The sequence below is a fragment of the Nannospalax galili genome, unplaced genomic scaffold (assembly GCF_000622305.1).
Source record: "Nannospalax galili isolate Female #2095 unplaced genomic scaffold, S.galili_v1.0 scaffold135, whole genome shotgun sequence".
Taxonomy (NCBI): Eukaryota; Metazoa; Chordata; class Mammalia; order Rodentia; family Spalacidae; genus Nannospalax; species Nannospalax galili.
Window position 1 is genome coordinate 3,453,206 of NW_008338998.1, and position 19,525 is coordinate 3,472,730.

At 42.4% G+C, this 19,525-nt stretch overlaps 1 protein-coding gene across 2 annotated transcripts in view; it reads right to left on the reverse strand.

Moving 5' to 3' along the window:
- The window catches only part of Oca2 (OCA2 melanosomal transmembrane protein), a 378,404-nt gene that overhangs the window by 289,917 nt on the left and 68,962 nt on the right, over positions 1-19,525 (reverse strand). Inside the window, exons 3-6 of one of the 2 annotated variants that reach the window (XM_008833639.2) lie at positions 13,661-13,729; positions 10,032-10,220; positions 8,822-8,879; positions 7,654-7,726 (exon numbers count right to left, since the gene is read on the reverse strand). In XM_008833639.2, the coding sequence (XP_008831861.1) occupies positions 7,654-7,726; positions 8,822-8,879; positions 10,032-10,220; positions 13,661-13,729 (389 nt within the window). Of the gene's footprint in view, positions 1-7,653; positions 7,727-8,821; positions 8,880-10,031; positions 10,221-13,660; positions 13,757-19,525 lie in introns of both variants that reach the window. The other variant, XM_008833638.2, reaches the window with a different exon arrangement.

Below are 19,525 nucleotides of genomic sequence, written 5' to 3' on the forward strand. Positions count from 1 at the left end.
CCCCCACACACACAGACGCCTTCCCTTCCTCCATAGGCCACATCTCCTAAAGGTTCCACAACTCCAAAAAATAGTGCTACCAGTTGGGGACCAAGTATTCAAACAGTGGTCCTTTGTGGGGTTCGAAGCCCTAATGGGGAGACAACTAGGGGACATTTGAACACCCTACAATTGGCCACCCAAATGGAGTACACAAAAAAGAAAAACCTAAGGGGCACAAGCCCTACATATACGGCCACTTTTCCTGTTCTCTGGTCCTTCCAAAGCCTACTGCATCCTCAGAGCTCAAAGCCCAACCCAAAGTTCAGCAGTCTGTCAGTGTGCTTGCAGACTGCAAACAGAAGCCTTGAGGTTAAGCCCTACCCTATAGCTAGGTTTGACCCTTGCCTTCCAGGCACACTGTGATTCTAACACAGTCCAGGCCTCATCCTGCACTGGGGCACCCATCCTCAGCAATCTCCTACATCTAAAGAACTTACTATATTTTAAAAACTATCTCACACTTTCCTCTTTTGAAGCATATCCAAGCACTTGGGTCTTGATCCAAGTGGGTTCTCCCACTCCTCCCATGATCTGCTGGGCTCTGGGAACTCTATCACAAGTATGCATTCACACTGGCCTGAAATGTCTTTCAGACTTTCTCTCTAATAGGTCTAGCTCTTCAAGCAAAGAAATTGTCTCCATCTCCTCCTCCCCCTCCCCCTCTTCCTCCCCTAATTTTTGCTGAGATCGATGGAATTCTCAAATCATTAGATATTCCTAAAAAGTTACCAAATAAAGGTTTGTTTATGGCATTACCCTTGAAGTCCTCTAAACCTAGCCCAGAGCCCCAACCAGACAGGAGCACAGAGAAGATAGAAACGGCATCTATTCTCTGATGCATCCACCACATTCTTCCTGCCTTGCTCATTTGCCTACATCTAAGCAACATCCTCTCAGAGCCCCAGACCCTATCCTCAGAGTTCCTGGTGGGCTGCATCTCACCTCCCATTGTCCTGTGAGGATAAGGGCCACCTCCTCTACTCTACTACTACTGTCCCCAAGCCCAGAGCGCCACATGTGGTGGGGAGGAAGACATGAACAGATGCTCCTTAACAGCAGGCTGTGTGCTGCTGCAGGGAAAGGGGCATTCAAAGAGCAGCCCTTGCTGAACCTACATTGTCGAGTCCTCAAACACTTAACTTTCAGTCTGCTGAGTCATTAAACATTAGGCTCAGCATGGTCAGGCCAGGGTTCTTTGCTTGGCCAAACTCTGGCCCCATCTGAACTGGGCCTTAACTCTGGCCTCATCCTTGACCTACTAACCTTAATTTTTAGCAAGCTATCCTACCCTTGATACCCACCAGAGGATCTTTTCTTACTTTGCAATAGTTTCTTTGGTGATCAACTTGCCTGGATCATAGGACTGCCCAGGGATTTGGTTAACCATAGTTAGGAGGTATGCCAGGTATGCCTGTGAGGGTGTCTCAGAAAGAAATTAGCATTTAAACTGGGAACTAGTAAAGATGATCACCCTCCCCAACACATCAAGCATCATCCAACCCACTGAATTCAGACAAAAAAGGTCCGAGAGGGGAGATTTCATGGGTCTGCTCACTATTGAACTGGAACTTCAGCTGCTTCAGGCATTATGTGTCTTGGGCATTCAGACTCGGACTAGAACATACCCCATGAGCCCTCCAAACTCCCAGGACTTCCAGCTCCGCCCTGAGTTCCAGAGAACAGATGGTGGACTTCTCAGCTTCTACCATCATGTGAGCCAATACTTTAAAATAATTCTCATCGTATATATGTTTTCTATCTGTGTTCTGTTAGTCTAATTTATAGGGCTCTATCTGGACAGCCTAAAAGGGTAAGGGGGAAATTTTCTTCCTCTCCTGTTTCTTTTACATTCTGAGAGCACTGGATGCAGCTCAGGGTACCATGAGGGGGTGGAAGACAGCAGGGAAGAAGGGGGAGAGAAAGAGAAAGGAGGAGGGAGGTGGTGAGAAAGAAGGGAAGGGAAGGAGAGGGAGAGGAGGAGAGTAGAGGGGAGGGGAGGGGAGGGGAAAGAGGGGGACAAACCTAATAACCTGCAGATGAAGTGTTGCTAGCCTCAGCTCATTTGCATAATGACCTGGGAGCCTTGACAGGCCTCTCCCAGAACAAGCACTGACAATTCAGGGACAAAGAACTTCAGGTGCCTGCAATTGCAGGTTTCTAAAATAAAACCCTGTAATTACTGAACTGATGCAGCCCAACTGTTACCAGGAGAAGCAGAAGTTCACAAGGAAGACACAGCTTTGTTATTCTCCAACTGAAGAATAGTGGTGCTTTATCCAAAAACCTTTCCTGTCACAGCAGGTGTCCCTATGTCTCTATCATAGGCCCCAGGCGGGGGCGGGGGGGGGGGCTAGCCAGAGGTCAAGAGAAGAGCGCACAGCACTTTGCTTAGGTGATGCCTATGAAGATATTCTGGGCTGTACTTAACATCCTTTCTCTAAGAACAGCCCTCTGAGGTCAGAACCCCAGCCCACCCCACCTTTGTTTGTTTGTTTGCTTGCCAGTTTTGGTGTTTTAAGATGGGGTCTCACTAGGTAGCAGGCTCACCTTGCTCAGCTTCCCAAGCTCTGAGAGCATGCCACCACATCCTAGCCCCTTCTTCAGTTCCATAGAACTTCACTCTGTAGAGCATCCAAGGACATCATCTGTGGTATACAGATTCCAGGTTGACTCCCAGCTCCTCCCTAGAAGAAGGCCCAAGAGGGTCCCAGACCAACACCTTTCACAAACCTCCCCCAGTGCATCCATAGCCTTGGAAGAGGGTCATTAAGAAATCTGTGGTAATATTGTATATGTTCTGAGGAGCCCATGTGAAGCTGGAACCAGCCTCCTACAAACACTAGACAGACCTGAAGTCCCCCCGGCAGTGTTCCTGCCTTCTCACCTGTCTCCCTAACATTCTCTCTCATCCTTCATCCAAATATGCAAGCTACTCAGGATACAGAACATGGAGGCCCCTGTCATCTCTGATGCCAAGGAAAAAAGGGTCAAGGATTCGGGCCATGGGACCCTGGGCTGCTCAAGAGGAGCTCTGCAGAGATGCTTTAGAATAAAAGTGGCACGCTGCAGCTGGGAGGGTCAGGGGGCTTTGCTGGCATCTACTCTAATCTGCTATGATCATGTGGGATGCCTACTTTACTGTTGGTCCTCACCAGGATCCCCCAACACAGCATTAAGGATGTCCTACAACCTGCCTCCTGATAGCTCTCCTCCCTGTGTGAATCTCACTGAGGACATGACCCAGCAACTTCCTGAAGGTCCTCAGTCAGTTACATCCATCTGCCACAAAGTCATCCAGATGGAAAGCAGCAAGCACCCAAGTCCTGGGGGCCATGATGAAGCCAGTGCTTTGAAAAGACCCTAATAGGATCATGGAAACAGTAGAAAAATGTCTTGGATATAGGCATCAGGAAGTATTTTCTTGAAAGGATTCCAGTAGTATAGGAAAAAATAAAATGAATAATTGGTAAGGGCTTCTGTGCGTGCTGGAGACATAGCTTAGCAGTGAAGAACACTTACTGCTCTTGCAGAAAACCTGAATTCATTTCCCAGTACCCATACAACAGTTCACAACTGCCTGTAACTCCAGCTCCAGGGGATCTGATGCTAGTATTTATAGAGCATGAATGTGCTTTGCAGGCCACTGGGAGGAGAAAGGCCATCAGCTGTGGACCCTGCATGTTACCATATTGACCTGCCAAGCAAGGTATGCCCACTAATGCAATAGTGGCATGACTGTTTGAAGAGCTAACGAACCACCTTCTGATTAGATTTGAGGTCCGTTCCATGGGAGGGAATCTATACCTGGTACTGCATACCTGGTCAAAGGCCTATGGCTAGGGAAGTCACTAGTGCTGCTCTCAGCCCTGTTCAGAGAAGCTTCTTGCAGTGGGTGACAGTCAGTGCAGACACTCATAACTCATCAAAGTGCTGAAAATAAGTGACCATTGCATGCTCAGCCCTGAACATCTGTATCAATCCAAGGTCTAGGGAACATCATAAAAGAGAGATGAAAAGATTGTAAGAGCTGGAAGATGCGGAAGGAACATTGTGAAATGCTGTCTTCTGCAAATTGTTTGTCCATTGCAATCATGAGGACACAGCAACTATGTCTACCTGCAGAAGAACTGCACAAAAAAAAAAATGTGAAAGCAGGAAGAAAACTAGTTGGGAATAAGAAGAGGGTCAGCAGAAGTGGGAGAGAGAGAGACAGAGAGACAGAGAGACAGAGACAGAGACAGAGAGAAAACAGCAGGGGGTGAATATGATCACAACACTTTGTATACATGAAATTGTCAAAAGTAAAAGAGGTGGAAAGAACCTGTTGGAATGAGTATTCCTCAAGGGATTTGTGTGTGTGTGTGTGTGTGTGTGTGTGTGTGTGTGTGTGCACCAGTGCACGTGCTATATAAAATGGAGGCCAGAGAAGGACACCAGTGTCCTACTCCATCACTCTCCACCTTATTCCCTTAAGACAGGTTCTCTCACTGAACCTCGAGTGAGGCTGGTGGCCAGCAAGCCCCAGTGATCTTTCTGTCTCCACACTCTTTACCCACAGTACTGGGGTTCCAGATATGCACACAATCACTCCTGGCTCTTTAAATGGGTTACATGGATTTTACAGCAAGCACTCTTACCCACTCAGCCATCTCCTCAGCCCTCTTGAAGGGATTTGAATCCCAGCATCTAGTATACCGAATGCTTAGATGTGGGAGCTGCCCAATGAAAGCACATGAATATTATTTTATAAAGAAAACAGTGGTGGCTGGAGAGATGACTCAGTGGTTAAGAGCACTGGCTGTCCTTGCAGAAGATCTGGGTTCAAATCCCAGCACCCACATGGTGATGAACAACCATCCATAACTCCAGGTCCAGGATCTTACGCCCTTTTCTGTCCTCTGCAGGCACTGTACAACATGGGTGCGCTTACATACATGCAGGCATAACAATCATAAACAAAATAAAATTAATTAATAAGAATTTTGTTTGAAAAAGAAAAAGGTGGGCTGGAGAGATGGCTCAGCAGTTGAGAGCACTGACTGCTCTTGCAGAGGACCCGGGTTTGATTCCTATCACCCACATGGTGGCTACGAACTGTCCTTAACTCCAGTTCCAGGGGAATCTGAAGCCCTCTTCTGACCTCCGCGGCATTGTACGACACAGGTGCACTCACTTACATGCAGGCAGTACACTCATATACATAAAATAAAAATAATAATTTTTTTAAAAAGAAAAGGAAAAGGTGAGCATGGCACTGTGCATTTGTAACTCTGGTATGAAGGAAGCAGAGTCAGGATAATCCCTGGGGTCTACTGGCCAGCCATGAGCTCCAGGTTCAGTGAAAGACTCTGTCTCTGGGGCTGGAGAGATGGCTCAGCCATTAAGAGCACTGGCTGTTCTTGCAGAAGTCTAGGGTTTGAATCCCAGCACCCACATGGTGGCTAACAACTGTCTGTAACTCCAGTTCCAGGGGATCCAATGCCCTCTTCTGTCCCCCACAGGCACTGCATGACTTGGGTGCACTAACACACATGTGGGCATAACAGTAATACACATATAATAAAAATAAATAAATCAAAAAAAAAAGAGAAAGCCTTGTCTTAAAACGTAAAATAGAGAGCACTCAATATGGCCTCCATACACTTACACACATACATGCATACATATGCATGTATCCTACACACAAATGTGCATGTATACACACACCCATGCACATCAAAAATAATACATAAAACAAAAATTCTAAAAACTGTTCAACATCCTTAGCCATCAGGGAAATGCAACTATGCAGGAAGATGGGGGTGTGGTACAAATGCAAGTAAGTATCCATGAAAATGTCATAAGGAAGTCTATCCCCTTTGCATGCTAATTAAAAATAAAGATTTCATCATGCTTCTCAGAAGAGCATGTGATCTAAATTTTATGAATTGTTTAAAGTCATGCAAATTTTTCACTTATTATTTGGGGGCCTTATTGAGGTGTGTAACTGAAGCCATAGTTGAGCAAACTGCAGGTGAAGAGGACTACTCTACTCCAACAGAGGACCTGGCCACAGCTTCCTCCTCTTGCCTTTTCTTTTCTCCCTACCCCATCTCCTGCCCCATCGCATCTCTTCCTAAGAAACATCCTCTTCCATGCTCATCACCAACACTCACTACTGACCACTACATAGAGCAGCACAGGAAAGCTGCCTCGTACTGAGACACTCTAACCTGAGAGGCTGTGGATGTCAAGTTTCAGCTGGAACTTGCAGAGAACTGGAAAAACTCCATCTTAAAAAAAAAAAAAAAAAAAAAAAAAAAAAAAAGCATGAACAGACAGGTGGCACACTCATTCCTTCTCCAGAAAGAGGTGTAGGACAAACAGCCTGAAATCCATAGCAAGGCCCATGTTAGGGAGGTGCAGGACCAGGCCCTGCTTTTCCTGTATAAGGACTCCAAACATGCTGTGGAAACAAGCATGATTAAACCAAGAATGTTTTAAACTGCTCAAAATCAGGAAAAAAAATTTTAATTGCTTGGGGCTGAAGAGTTAAGAGCAGTGACTGCTCTTGCAGAGGAGCCAGGTTCGATTCCCAGCACCCACATAGCGGCTACAAACCGTCCTTAACTCCAGTCCCAGGGGAATCCAAAGCCCTCTTCTGACCTCCACGGCATTGCACGACACGGGTGCACTCACATACATGCAGGCAATACATTCATACACACGTAAAATAAAAATAATAAAAAATATTTTAGAAAATAAAAAATAAAAATTTTAATTGCTCGAAGTGTGAGCTAGTATGAGTCTGAGGAGTCCTCACACTCATAGGTGGGGTGCAAACACATCCTTCCTTCAGGAGTTTCCTTCCAGAACCCCAGAAGATACCCACAGAGAAGGCAAGAGAAGTGAGGACAGTCCTGGGAACCAAATCCAACAATGGCCAACTGGGAGGAGAGAGTAGCCATTGACAAACTCCACCCATATACCTCCTTTCTCTTCCCTGAGGTGTAAAAACCTTAATTAGCTTGAGAAGTGCATCAAATCTACAGCTGGGAGAGGAAAATGGAGGAAAAACACTTTAGCACACAGAGGAGGTGAAAAGAGTAAGGCCTGGTGGATGACTGGCAGAAAGCTGATCAGTTCCGAGTATCTGGTAGACCAGGTTACCACAGAAGCCACAACCTTAACTCTCTGACTCCTGAATAGGTAGCACCTACAGAACTTAACATGTGGTCTGTCTCTAAACTTAAAAACTATAGACCTCATTATCTACTATCCTATATAATGTCTGGTTTCAACCAGAAATACCAAGACAAGAAAAAACAAAGACACAAAGACAGCATCAGAAGACATAGCCAAAGGTAAGATCCAGTGAACTCGAAGATAGCAAATAGGAATCACTTGCCCTGAAATGCTAGAATGGCCGGCAGAGGCTCAGAGCAGATGACACTAGAGTTTTTGGAAGCTGGGCCCACCACGTGCCCATCAGCCACATCCTGAAGAGACAAAGCATGTGTAGTCTGGAGGTCTACCCTTGGAGTTTTTCAACAGTTCTTCATAGTTTCTGAACAACTTTGCTTTGCAATTGCTCAGTCAGGAGCAATTACTATCCCAGCATGCATTGGATACAGTAGCTTTCCAGTGGTGATACGGCCAACAGCTGCCAGAGTTTTCCTTGATCTGGATAGAGACTGAACAAAATCTGTAACCATCAAAATATTTAACGATAGATTTGGGATATGAGAGCCATAGGATTTAAATAATTTTGACTGTCGTTAAAAATAGAGGTGTGATTTATGCATCGAAATTTCACCAGCTTTTTCTAAATTGCTTTCTCTTGGATATAGAAGTTTTTTCATGATACTATGTTTAGCTACAATAGGACTTGGTTATTGATATTTGTCGTTTTTAAGGATTAAATACCTAGTCAAAAATTGAATTGTCAAAAGTTGACAGATGTCATTTCCCCCATTTAGGGGAGCAGAGAAATCTGGCCTTGGTAAGTTCTGTAACGTGTTTATAGAACTTTCAAAGAGCATTATTAATTAAATTAAAGTTATTAAAAAATAATGGTAAGATGGAACACTATAAAAGTTCAAAACAATTCCTCAAATTCTGTTTTAGATATGCTTACAAGTCAGAAAAATAAAAATAAAAGTTCGTCTCTCCACCAAAAAAAAGCAGCCTAAACATGGAGCTCAGGTTGTCTCTTGGGACCAAGGAAAGGTGGCTAACCCTGACCCTGTCCTTTGGAAATCCCAGCAATCCTCCAATCCCTGCTCACCAGGGACCTCAGAACCATACAACTGTGTAAGCAGAGGAGCAGGGGCACATTAGCAGCAACTAATAATCATAAAATTGTGGCTTTTCAAGGTTCGGAACAGTTGTTTCCACTTCATGATGATGCATGACTACCTGATCCTGGCCCGCTGTGCTCCTCCCTCATGGATTTTAGGAGTTGTCTATACTCAGTCCAGCCAGAATTAATAAGATCCACCGCCCTTGCTGACTACACGTTACAGATATAGGATTGGACACTTACGTTCTTGCCTACACACAAAGCCCAGTACTGCAAAGGGCAGGCTTCCCTCACCAGCACTCAGCCTGCCATACCCATGTGTACTCAGCATCGCCTTCAAAGAAGTCAAAACCTTGGGCAATAAGAGCAAAACAGGGGTTCCTAGGCCTCAGATCACCCTGCCATCCATCCCAAGGCATGCAGGGACTGTGTCCACATAGTAAGGCCCCCGGAGCCCACACCAGCCCAATAACAGTACCGTGTGGCTTTGGTACTCACAGAGCATACCACCACAAAGATGAACAAGCCTGTGACTTTCAGCCACCGCACACAGCGCCTGCAAGAGAAAAGGGAAGCCCTGAGCCATGCACAGTAGCAGCCTGTGCTTGATACGTGCCTGCAGAAGAAAGCAAAAGGTCTATGATGGGTCAATTTGGTTTTTCACTTGTTCGGTTCTTTACGTCTCAGAAAAACATTCTCTTGGTCTTTGAAAATGGTAAAATTTTATTTTGCATTCTCTTAGAATTAATGAATTTGACACATAATCATTTCACACTTCCAAATTTTGTTTCAACAGCTCCTACTTAGTGAGAATTAAAATGGCTTTTCTTTTTAAAGCATGAAGTATTAATTGAGGCATCCTAGATGCAATTTTTTTACATAACTGACATATATGGCAGAGCTGACAATCCAGAATAAAATATTTCTTGCAAATGTCTTCGCTGCTCACACTGCCTTCTAGACACGTCATTAGCCCCTCAACAAGTACTTTGAGGGATAATAATCTATGCATGCAGAAAAAACTGCTGTCCCTTTAAATGACTGTGAACATGCTTCTAAAGTCACTTTAGGTTTCTGATAAGGCCTTTCAGAGAAACTTGTAAGGAACCAGACACTCTCACCCAGGCAAACTAGACCCCAAGAGTAAACTTAGCTCATTATAGTAAGAAATATTTTATTCTTGATTGTCAGCTCTGCATAAGCCACAGGGTGACAACTCCATCACTACACATGGCCCTGTCATGGTCACTCAGGCACTTCAGGGTAGGGCTCAAGTAGGACCACTGGTTTTAACTATCAAGCCTTGGTCTTCCTTGGTGACGGGTTTTCAAACAGTTCGGTCTAAGAACTTTCTCCATATAAAATGTTTGAAGAAGGAGGCCCAGCAGATAAGCTAAGGAAAGTGAACGCACTCTTTTAGGGCAGCACGAATATCCAGAAATTCCTCTGAGCCCTCACACACACATTCCTCCTATGCATTCCCAAGCAGCCTTAAGTGCCCAGTTCTTACCACAGAGGAGGCCAGTGAATCCTATAGGCCTCTCTGCTCACTAACTCAATCCTTCATCAATAACTGTGAAGATAGTAGCAAATTCTGAAGCACCACGGGGACCCCTAAATTGAATGCCCCTGTCTTCATCCCAGGGCAAACAGGAAGCTGAAGGCAGCCAGTATTCACTGCCAGAGCTGTCACTCTACATCCACCTACCCCAGCTTGGAGACTCGGACTCTGAGGAGGCCACTGCCTGGAAGTTCCCCTTCTTCTGAGGAGGCTAATGCAGACAGACTAGCCACCTCTCTGCCCAGCATGTATCTTTGTTCCCAGTCAGTCAAGCCATTTTCCCAGGATTCTTCAGCAGTGATAAACTCTGGGTGGTGAGCAGGCATGCACCGTGACCTGGAAAGCAAAAATTTTGTGCTTATGTCTCCTAAAATGGTACCTTCAAAACAAGATTTTCTCTCAGTTGTGAGGTGTAAAATGCTGTGAAATGAATGCTGGTCTTTTAAAAGAAGTTGTGATAGTTAATACTGATTGCCAGTATTATCTAGGAGACAAATCTCTGGGCATGTCTGTGAGGGAGAGTCTCGACTGGGTTGATTAAAGTGGGAAGACCCACCCAAAATGTGGGACTGGGCTCCCAGACTCAATCTAAAGATGAAAGCAAGCTAAGCACCAGCATTCATCTCTCTCTCCCTGACTGCAGTTGTAATGTGATCAGCTGCCTCACACTCCTGCCACCGTGCCTTCCCCACCATGATGGACTGCATCCCTTAAACTGTGAGCCAAAATAAACCCTCCCTTCTTAGGTTGCTTTTCTCCAGAATTTTGTCAAAGCAATGAGAAAAGTATCTAAGACAGAACCATAAACAACATGTCATTGTCTGACACTTTTGGACATGTGTCTTTATTGACGTTATAAGGCATTTGGCTCAAAGAAATTTTCCTGAGGATGCTCACTCTTCAAAATGAATCATAGCCCTTCAAAAAACACTAAGCACTCTTTTATGATTTGGGGAAACCTCTACTATAGCTGCTTCTGGATCAGACCAGTCCACACTCACTTCATTATTTCCTACTATTTGACTGTTTGTAAACTGTCACTATCTACCAAGATCTGTTACACATGTCCTGAAGCAGACTGACTAGTGTTCAGCTTTTCCTCTTCTATATAGATCATCTTGTGACAAAGCTGCAGGAAAGTAGATAACCTGCCTTTCCCACATGGCAGCCAAGGTAGTACAAGCAGGAATGAACATCAGTGTCAGGCTATGCAGGTTCATAAAGAGGGTCTATGTTTACAAGGGCATGTGGAAAGAAATCATAAACTTTTATTTGTGAGAACCTCTTTTCCCATATGGCTGAATATTTGAGTTTCTGCACAGCTTCTTCAGTATAGGTGCACTTGACTCTTGAAAGGTTATACCAAAAGGAGATGTTGATGTTCATCATGGAATGCTCATGTGATCACAATTTTAATATTAACCACAGCTGGGATCTGTTGTTATACATCAGCTTACTTGGGCTTTATGATTCTCAATACTTATCATTGTTTTAGGACTCCTTGACAACAAGAAAAAATAATCTTGTTCATAAGAAGAGACCAAGGGATAGAAATTAAGTTGTATTAGTTCCCCAGGTAGTGAACCAAAATAACAAGTGGTGTCAAAAACAGTCAATAATATTTTTTTTGGTCTTTTTGAGACAGGGTCTCCCTGTAGCCCCAGCTGTCCTGGAACTCACTATGTAGACCAGGCTGGCTGTGAACTCACAGAGATCCGCCTGCCTCTGCCTCTGGGGTGCTAGGATTAAAGGCGTGCGCCACCACATGGCTGGAAAGTGTTCTGGTCTGAAAAACATATCATCTTCCTCTAAATCGTTTGGAAAAACCACAAGTGCAGCAAAATTGAAGCTAAGAAATTGCTTTCTTTAAGGAGAAAGAAGAAACCAAATTAGCACCTGTGCTGTGAACACGGTGCTTCCTGAGGACTAGAAGTACATGCTGCCTGTCTGCCCTGGCAACCACTTAAGTTTATCAGCCACTTGAAATGTGCAAATGGGGGCTGAAGTTTTCACTTCACTTGGATTGACTCAGATGTGAGTAATCACATGTAATGAGTGACCACATCTTAGCACAGTGTGTAGCACTTTCTGACCTGTGTCATTGCCCTCAGTGCTTTGAAATGATACAGATGCGTCTGTAAAAATACAAAGCAATGAATGCTTTCACAGCAAACTGTTGTTTAGCTTGAAATTCCAACAGAGGAAAAGTCAGTAAAAAGTAAAGTAACCAAAGGACATTCCTGCCACCAACATCTTTTTATTTTAATTTTATTTATCCATTCTTTGAGATTTCATACATGTATACAATTTTGACCATTCCCCACTCCTCTCCCAACTTCATATCTTTTGTTTTCTTTTTAACTCACTGATTCCAATTAGTGTTGCCAGCATGTGCATGAATGTAAGGTTATCCACTAGCACATGGGCAGCCTATAAGAGGCTACATCCCTGAAGAAAACTGACCCAATAGCTCTCAGCTAGGGGCAGAACTTCATGAGCCTCCCCCAGTCCATGCTGGAATGTTGACTGGCTTGATCTTGTGCACGTCTTATGTAGGCAACCTCAGCTGCTGTGAGCTCATGAGTGCAGCTATACTGTCATGTCCAGAAGACTCTTTTTGGCAGCTGTCCTGTTCAACCTCTGGCTCTTACAATCTTTCTGCCCCTCCTCTGCTAGAGTCTCTAGATTTGGGAGGTAGAGGGTACATTATAGTTGTCACATTGGGCTGAGCACTTCAGTCATTCGGCCTGAGCACTTTGACTAGTTCTGAGTTTCTGTGTTAACTGCCGTCCACTGCAATAAGAAGCGAGTTGAGAGCCACATATATATATACATATACATATACATATACATATACATATACATATACATATACGTGTGTGTGTGTGGATAAGTATCTAGAAGGTAGATTGATGCTATGTCCATTCAGCAAAATAGCACTAGTAGGTTCTCCCCAAAGGTGTATGACCATCTCAACCTCAGGTTCTTGGCTAGGTTTACAGTAACAGGTATGTGTTCCTTCCTGTGGAGCAGACCTTAAATTCAATCAGAAAGCTTCCAGTTAACCCATACTATTCACATCACTATTGCACTTATGGTCATATGCTGCCAGGGTGGTCATTATTGCAGCTCACGGGGCTCACAGTTGGATAAGCCCACAACCAATGTCTTAATATACTCTTTGCAGAAGAAGAAAAGGAAAGGATGTTGTAAGCAAAGCTGCTCTGTTCTGCTTCCAACTTGACCTCTGGATGAGCCCAGCTGACACTCAGGTCATATCTCTGTGTGTCACATGCTCAGGACAAATGCTTGTACATTTTTGGTATTTTAATGAATTGCACATTTGAAATGTATCATCCCTTAACAGTTGGCCAATTCAAGAGAAAGCATTAAAGAAACAGGTGTGTGAGGAGTTTGTTTTCAGCTATAGGTTAGAAGAGGAGAGGGAGAATTAAGTTATATTCCCACAAAAAAGCTTTAAAGCTATGAGTCACTGAGACAGCCTGTAAGAACTGGGTACCAGCATGGAGATAGACATATGCTAGGTAATCATTCCAGAGTTGTGCTCAAAGCCATTTGTAAATTCATAAGAATTCACAGAATATAATTACAAATCATGAACATCCACTATAATGTACTGTCAAGGATCTGACAGAGATCAAATATGTCAGGTAAAAATCATATCTCAAGAATTATCCATCTATAGAGCTGACAATACCAATTCACCACAGACAATTTCCAGAGATTTCTTAATAAAAAAGAAAAAAATGTCTTACCCTTTCTTTTGTGAGGAATTCCATAGCAAAGGAGTGTTTTCTTTAAAGCAGAGATCTTTGGAGCTGGAGCTGAATGGAGGCAACGGTGAATGAGACCTGGAAAGACAGGAACAGGTATCAACAAAGCAGCATGACAGGGAGTTGACAGGACTGAAGTGCTCAGTTCAGCCATAAACGTGACAGATCCAAAGGAAATCCAACCAGAGTTGCTGAGCAATGAAAGCTGGAACTTAGGAGAGATGCAGAGAGAACTCTCCTCTCCACCCTGAAGCAGAGCAAAAAGACAAAGCAACTCTCATATGGGAGACCATGACCCAGCAGCCACCTTGACCTTTCCACATAGAGCTTTTGATCCACAAAATATCCAGTCTGATGGGTCTTTTTCTAAGTAGAAAATTCTGTCTCTGCGATGAGGCAATATTCACTAGTAAAATGTCCTAGTGGTTCCCATCAGAAAACAAGGCAGCAGAAGTCAGGGCCAACAGGTTGAAATGAGATGGCATCAGAAGGCTCTCAGGAGACAGTAGCCACAACTGGAACAAAGCAAAGGTCTATCCTGGATGGTATGCCCCTTTGCTATGCTGGCCTGTCCAGCAGAGGAAGGGCCACCATAAATGCATCACCCAAACCAGACACAGCAAAAGCTACCGACATGTGCACATAATGTAAAGGCAGTTTTTCATGAGAATGATTCTCATTCTTAATCACCTTATATACTGGTACATTACCTTTCTTAAGGAGCCCAATCATACAGAGGTGCTATGGACACCATGAAACACTCACCTGGCAGGATAACAGTAACTCTTCAAGATCATAAATGTAGGGATTTGGCAAACATGTTCCAATCACTTTCTCTCAGGCAAGTGTTCACCTGAGACAGAGAGTAAGACTCTAGTCTTAAATTAGGCCCTACAGCTGTGTCTAACAGCACCTACCATAGCTCAAGAATCAGAAAAGTAGTCTTCCTGGAATAATTTGAGCAGCACAGAACGTGTCCTCTGGGCTGACCTGCACCACTTCATACAGAGAATGGCAGAGATGCCTAAGGACTTTGTCCATGAGAACTGTTAAAGACAGTGGAACATCTCAAGACAGGGATGCTGAGTAGCTATCTTGACGTTGACACATCAAGGAGGGAAGGTGGAAAGAGCAGTATTTAATAATTAACCAGGTATTTAATAATTAGCATTCTTTCGCAGCTCAAACTGGCTAAAATCATTAGTTGAGTCTGCTCTCCCATCTCTCAAAACTATGCAGAAGGGCTTCTAAGGCATTTACATAAGTGTCTCCATGTCTCAGTTAGTACCAAGTTGCTCAGTGTTGCTGCCTGAGGTGGTTATACAGTATCTCTGAGAGAGATGACTTTTGCTGGGACTTTATTCAAATAATCTAACTGCTCTGTGCTTCCATTTTCTCAGTAATGTTATATACATGAAAAGAAACACACCGGCACATATATATATATATATATACATAAATGCACACACCTACATACACATGCACATACACACAAACACACACACATATACACACACATTCAGTTTTGTTACATTAAGGAGATAAAAGTTCTGAAGAGATGTTGATTGTGCTTCCAGAGGACCAGGTTCAGTTCCCAGCACTCATAAGGTAGCTAAAAACTGTAACTCCAGTTGCAGAGGCCTCTCTGACCAATAGCTTATAGGGAGGTAGCCTGTGCCTAGCACTGAGATTTTCATTTTATAATGCATGTCTTCTGGGAGCAGCATTGTCCACCCATGCAGGATACAGACTTCTTTTATGTATTATATTTTAATTAGTTTATTGACTAGTGTTCCATAAGGCTTCTTCATATATCCTTAGTTTTGATTAACCCACCCCTACCCCTGATCTCCCCTATCCCCTTGCCCTCAACCGCACTTAAACCTTTAACCCAGAGTATTGCCCCCCAACACCAACCCCTGGTTCTTTCATGTCACCTGTGTTCTATTAGTCCCCTCTAATTATATTATTTTGCATGAGTTATAAGATCATAGGTTTCCATGTAGCCTTTTCATATGCACCTTGTCTTGATTAGCCCATCTTCACTCCCTCATTTACCTATCCCCTATCTTCTTCCATGTTTAACCCCCTCTAGTATTCACCTCTTTATTTTCATTTTGATATTTCCTCCCCCTTAATATGTCCACCCTGCAATGGCCAGTTTCTAAATACCTGGCTTCCATATGTGTTCCAAGTTAAGCATACAAAAAAATTCAAAGCTAAGATGCACATATGAGAGAACAAACTCAGTGTAATTTTTTTCCAATCCCATCCACTTACACTGAATTTCATGATTTCATTTTTCTTCAAAGCTAAGTAATATTCCATTGTGTGCATGTGCCACATTGTCCTTATTGATTCATCAGTTGATATATATCTTGGTTGATTCCATTTCCTTACTATTGTAAATTAAGCCACAGTTAATGAGGACAGGCAAGTATCTATGTGGTAGGATATAAAGTCCTTTGAGTATATGCCCAGGAGTGGTATAGGTGGGTCATATGGTAGCTCTATTTCTAGTTTTTTGAGAAACTTTCAGACTGATTTCCAAAGTGGCTCCATTAGTTCACACTTCTAACACCAGTGTATATGAGTTACTCTTTCCACATCAGCATTTGTTGTCATTTGTATTCATGATCATAGTCATTCTGACCTGGATGAAATACGATCTTATAGTAGTTTTAATCTGAAATTTCCTTATACCCAAGCATTTCTGAACACATTTTAAATGCTTACTAGCCATTTGCATTTCTTTTTTTTAAGTACACATTAAAATAATTTTATTTTTAATATATCAGTTTTTTACAATTATAAATTCGGGATTTGTGCATGCTGATATGGTTATATTTTAATTTTTAATTTATTTTTATTGAATTTTTACAATTTTCATAAAATATAGTTTGGTGGTCTTTAGGTTCCTTCCACCTTCCCCCACTTCCCACCCCTGTCCAATTTAATGTGCTCTTTTTTATATATGGCCTACAGAGTCTGATATTTGTCCCCAAATGTCCTTCAGCATAGATCCACCCACTGGGCCCACCAAGAGTTCTACCCAAGACACTGTCTTTCTCCCTCCCAGCAGACATCAATTGTCAAAAGTTCCTTAGGCTGGGTTGAGATTTCTTACCTACTTACCCATATCTATACTGGGATTTTGTCAGGTTTGAGCTCGCATAGAACTTGTGCATGCTGTCACATTGCTGTGAGTTCATATGTGTAACTGACCAGCTGTTTGGAAGATGCTTTTTCCTTATCCTCTGGCTCTTACCATTTTTCTACCTCCTCTTCAACAATGACCCCTGAGCCTTGGGAGGCAGAAGTTTGAAATAGGTGTCTAATCAGGGATAAGCATTCTGTGGCCTCTTGTTCTCTGTACATTGACCAATTGTGGGTTTCTGTGTTCATCACTGTCTGCTGTATAAGGAAACTTCTCTGGAGAGAGTTGAGAAATACATTCATCCTATGTGTAAAGGCTGCATTGAAGATGTGTCACTTAGGGTTAAGCATCTCACAGACACTTATTCTCTGCATTTGACCATGTGTGGAACTTTGTAATAGTTTCCATCTGTTAAAAAAAAAACAAAAAACAAACAAAAATTCTTTGATGAATGATGAAAAATATATTAGTTGTTGGTCAGGTTACTCCAAAAGACTCCCAAATAACACAGACTATTGCCATAGCCTTTTATTGTCTCCCAAAATTTGAAGGAAAGACCCTATTACTGAAGAGAGGACATACTTTGGACACAAGACTTGGAGCAATGGAGCTAGAACTGAGCTGGAAACCTCCTCCCTGACGACTAGCTCTCATGGTATCAGAGGATACTATGCAAGTTGCCATGGAAAAAAAACAATGATTTAAGGGATGGAAGAAATTAGAAAACTTTAGAAGAAAACAAATTATCAAATCTAAGGAGAAATAATAGAAAGAAATGAAGATAAGTGAAAAGAGATTGGGGCACTTGTGGAAGACAATGTCTGATTATTGAAGTCTCAAAGAAGAGAGAATAAAGAACAAGTGTTTAAAGAAATACTAGCTGATGTGCAATTTCAGCCACCTGATATTGACAAAGGTGCCAAGAACACACAATGGAGGAAAGACAGCATCTTCAACAAATGGTGCTGGCAAAACTGAATCTCCACCTGTAGAAGAATGAAACTAGATCCTTGTTTTTCACCTTCTACAAAAGTCAACACCAAATGGATGAAAGACCTTAATGTGAAACTGGAAACCCTGAAACTATTAGAAGAAAATGTTGGCAGTAATCTACAAGATATAGATGTAGGAAGGGATTTTCTATATCAGACAGAAGTTGCTCAGGAATTAAGGTCAACAATCAACAAATGGAACCTCATTTAACTAAAAAGCTTCTATACAGCAAAAGAAACAATCAAAAAAGTGAAGAGAAAACCCACAGAGTGGGAAAAAATCTTCACCAGTGACACATCTGACAGAGGTTTTACATCTAGAATATATAAAGAACTCAAAAAACAAAGAAGCGAGAAAGCAAACAACCCAATTAAAAGATGGGCTAAAGATCTAAACAGAGTTTTCAACGGAAGTAATAAAGATGGCTAAGAAACATACTTAAAAGTGTTCAACATTGTTAGTAATTAGGGAAATGCAAATTAAAACTATCCTAAGGTTTCACCTTATCCTAATCAGACTGGCTAGGATCAAGAAAACATATGATATCAGATGCTGGCGAGGATGTGGAGAAAGGGGAATACTCATTCACTGCTGGTGGGATTGCAAATTAGTGGAACCCCTATGGAAAACAGTGTGGAGAACAGTTAAAAAACTAAAAATGAACCTACCATATGACCCAGTTTTACCACTTCTTGGCATATACCCAAAAGACTCATCCTATTATAGAAACACTTGTACAACCATATTTTTGCTGCTCTTTTCACAATAGCTAAGAAATGGAAGCAATCTAAGTTCCCCTCAACTGTTGAATGTTTAACAAAAATGTGCTACATTTACACAATTGAGTTCTATTCAGCAGTAAAGAAAGATGAAATAATGAAACTTGGAGGTAAATGGATGGATCTAGAAACTGTTATACTAAGTGAAGTAACAAAGACTCAGAAAAACAAAAGATGTATGTTCTCCCTCATTTGTGGATTCTAGCACCAAATCCTTTCAAATGATGCTCTACAGCAGTCTCTTCTGCATCAAATAACTGTCATCATCACAATTTCAGCTGTGCCTGCTTGCTAAACATCATCACAATTGGGCTTGTTTCATTAAAGGAGGGGTAAGCAGGGCCATTAGACCCTCACAGGAGTATCCAGCCACTCTTCCCAGCCAACTGTATGTAATTTGTCCCTAATCACACATGGTCTCCTGGATTCGGGGATGATTAAGTATATAATCTGGGGAAGGCTAGCAAGAGAAGGCTTGATCCATACTGAGTAAAGGCTTTTGAGTGTGCATACCCTGAGGTCATTCATATACCTCAGCAACCCCTCAGTCATCTCTGTAAGTAAGCCCAGTAAATTTGAGGGTTCCCCAGGAACACTTTAATCAAACATTGATTTGACACTAGAACCTTTGAAGGGTATAAGCATTGCTTAGTATCCCCAGGAAAAGAATTCACACAACAGATAGAAAATTTGTTAATGTTATTATATCTCATAATTATTAAAAAAGAAAATGAGAATGTAAAAGACATTAAAAGGATATGGGAATAGAGATATTTTCCAAAATAGAAAAAAATGAGAAAGCAAGAGATGAAGGTCTGCATAGGTTTGATATATAAAAGATGAGACAAAAATAATGTACACATAATCCTAAAATTTCTAAGCTCATAGTTTAGTTTAGTCAAGGTTTATCTTAGAATG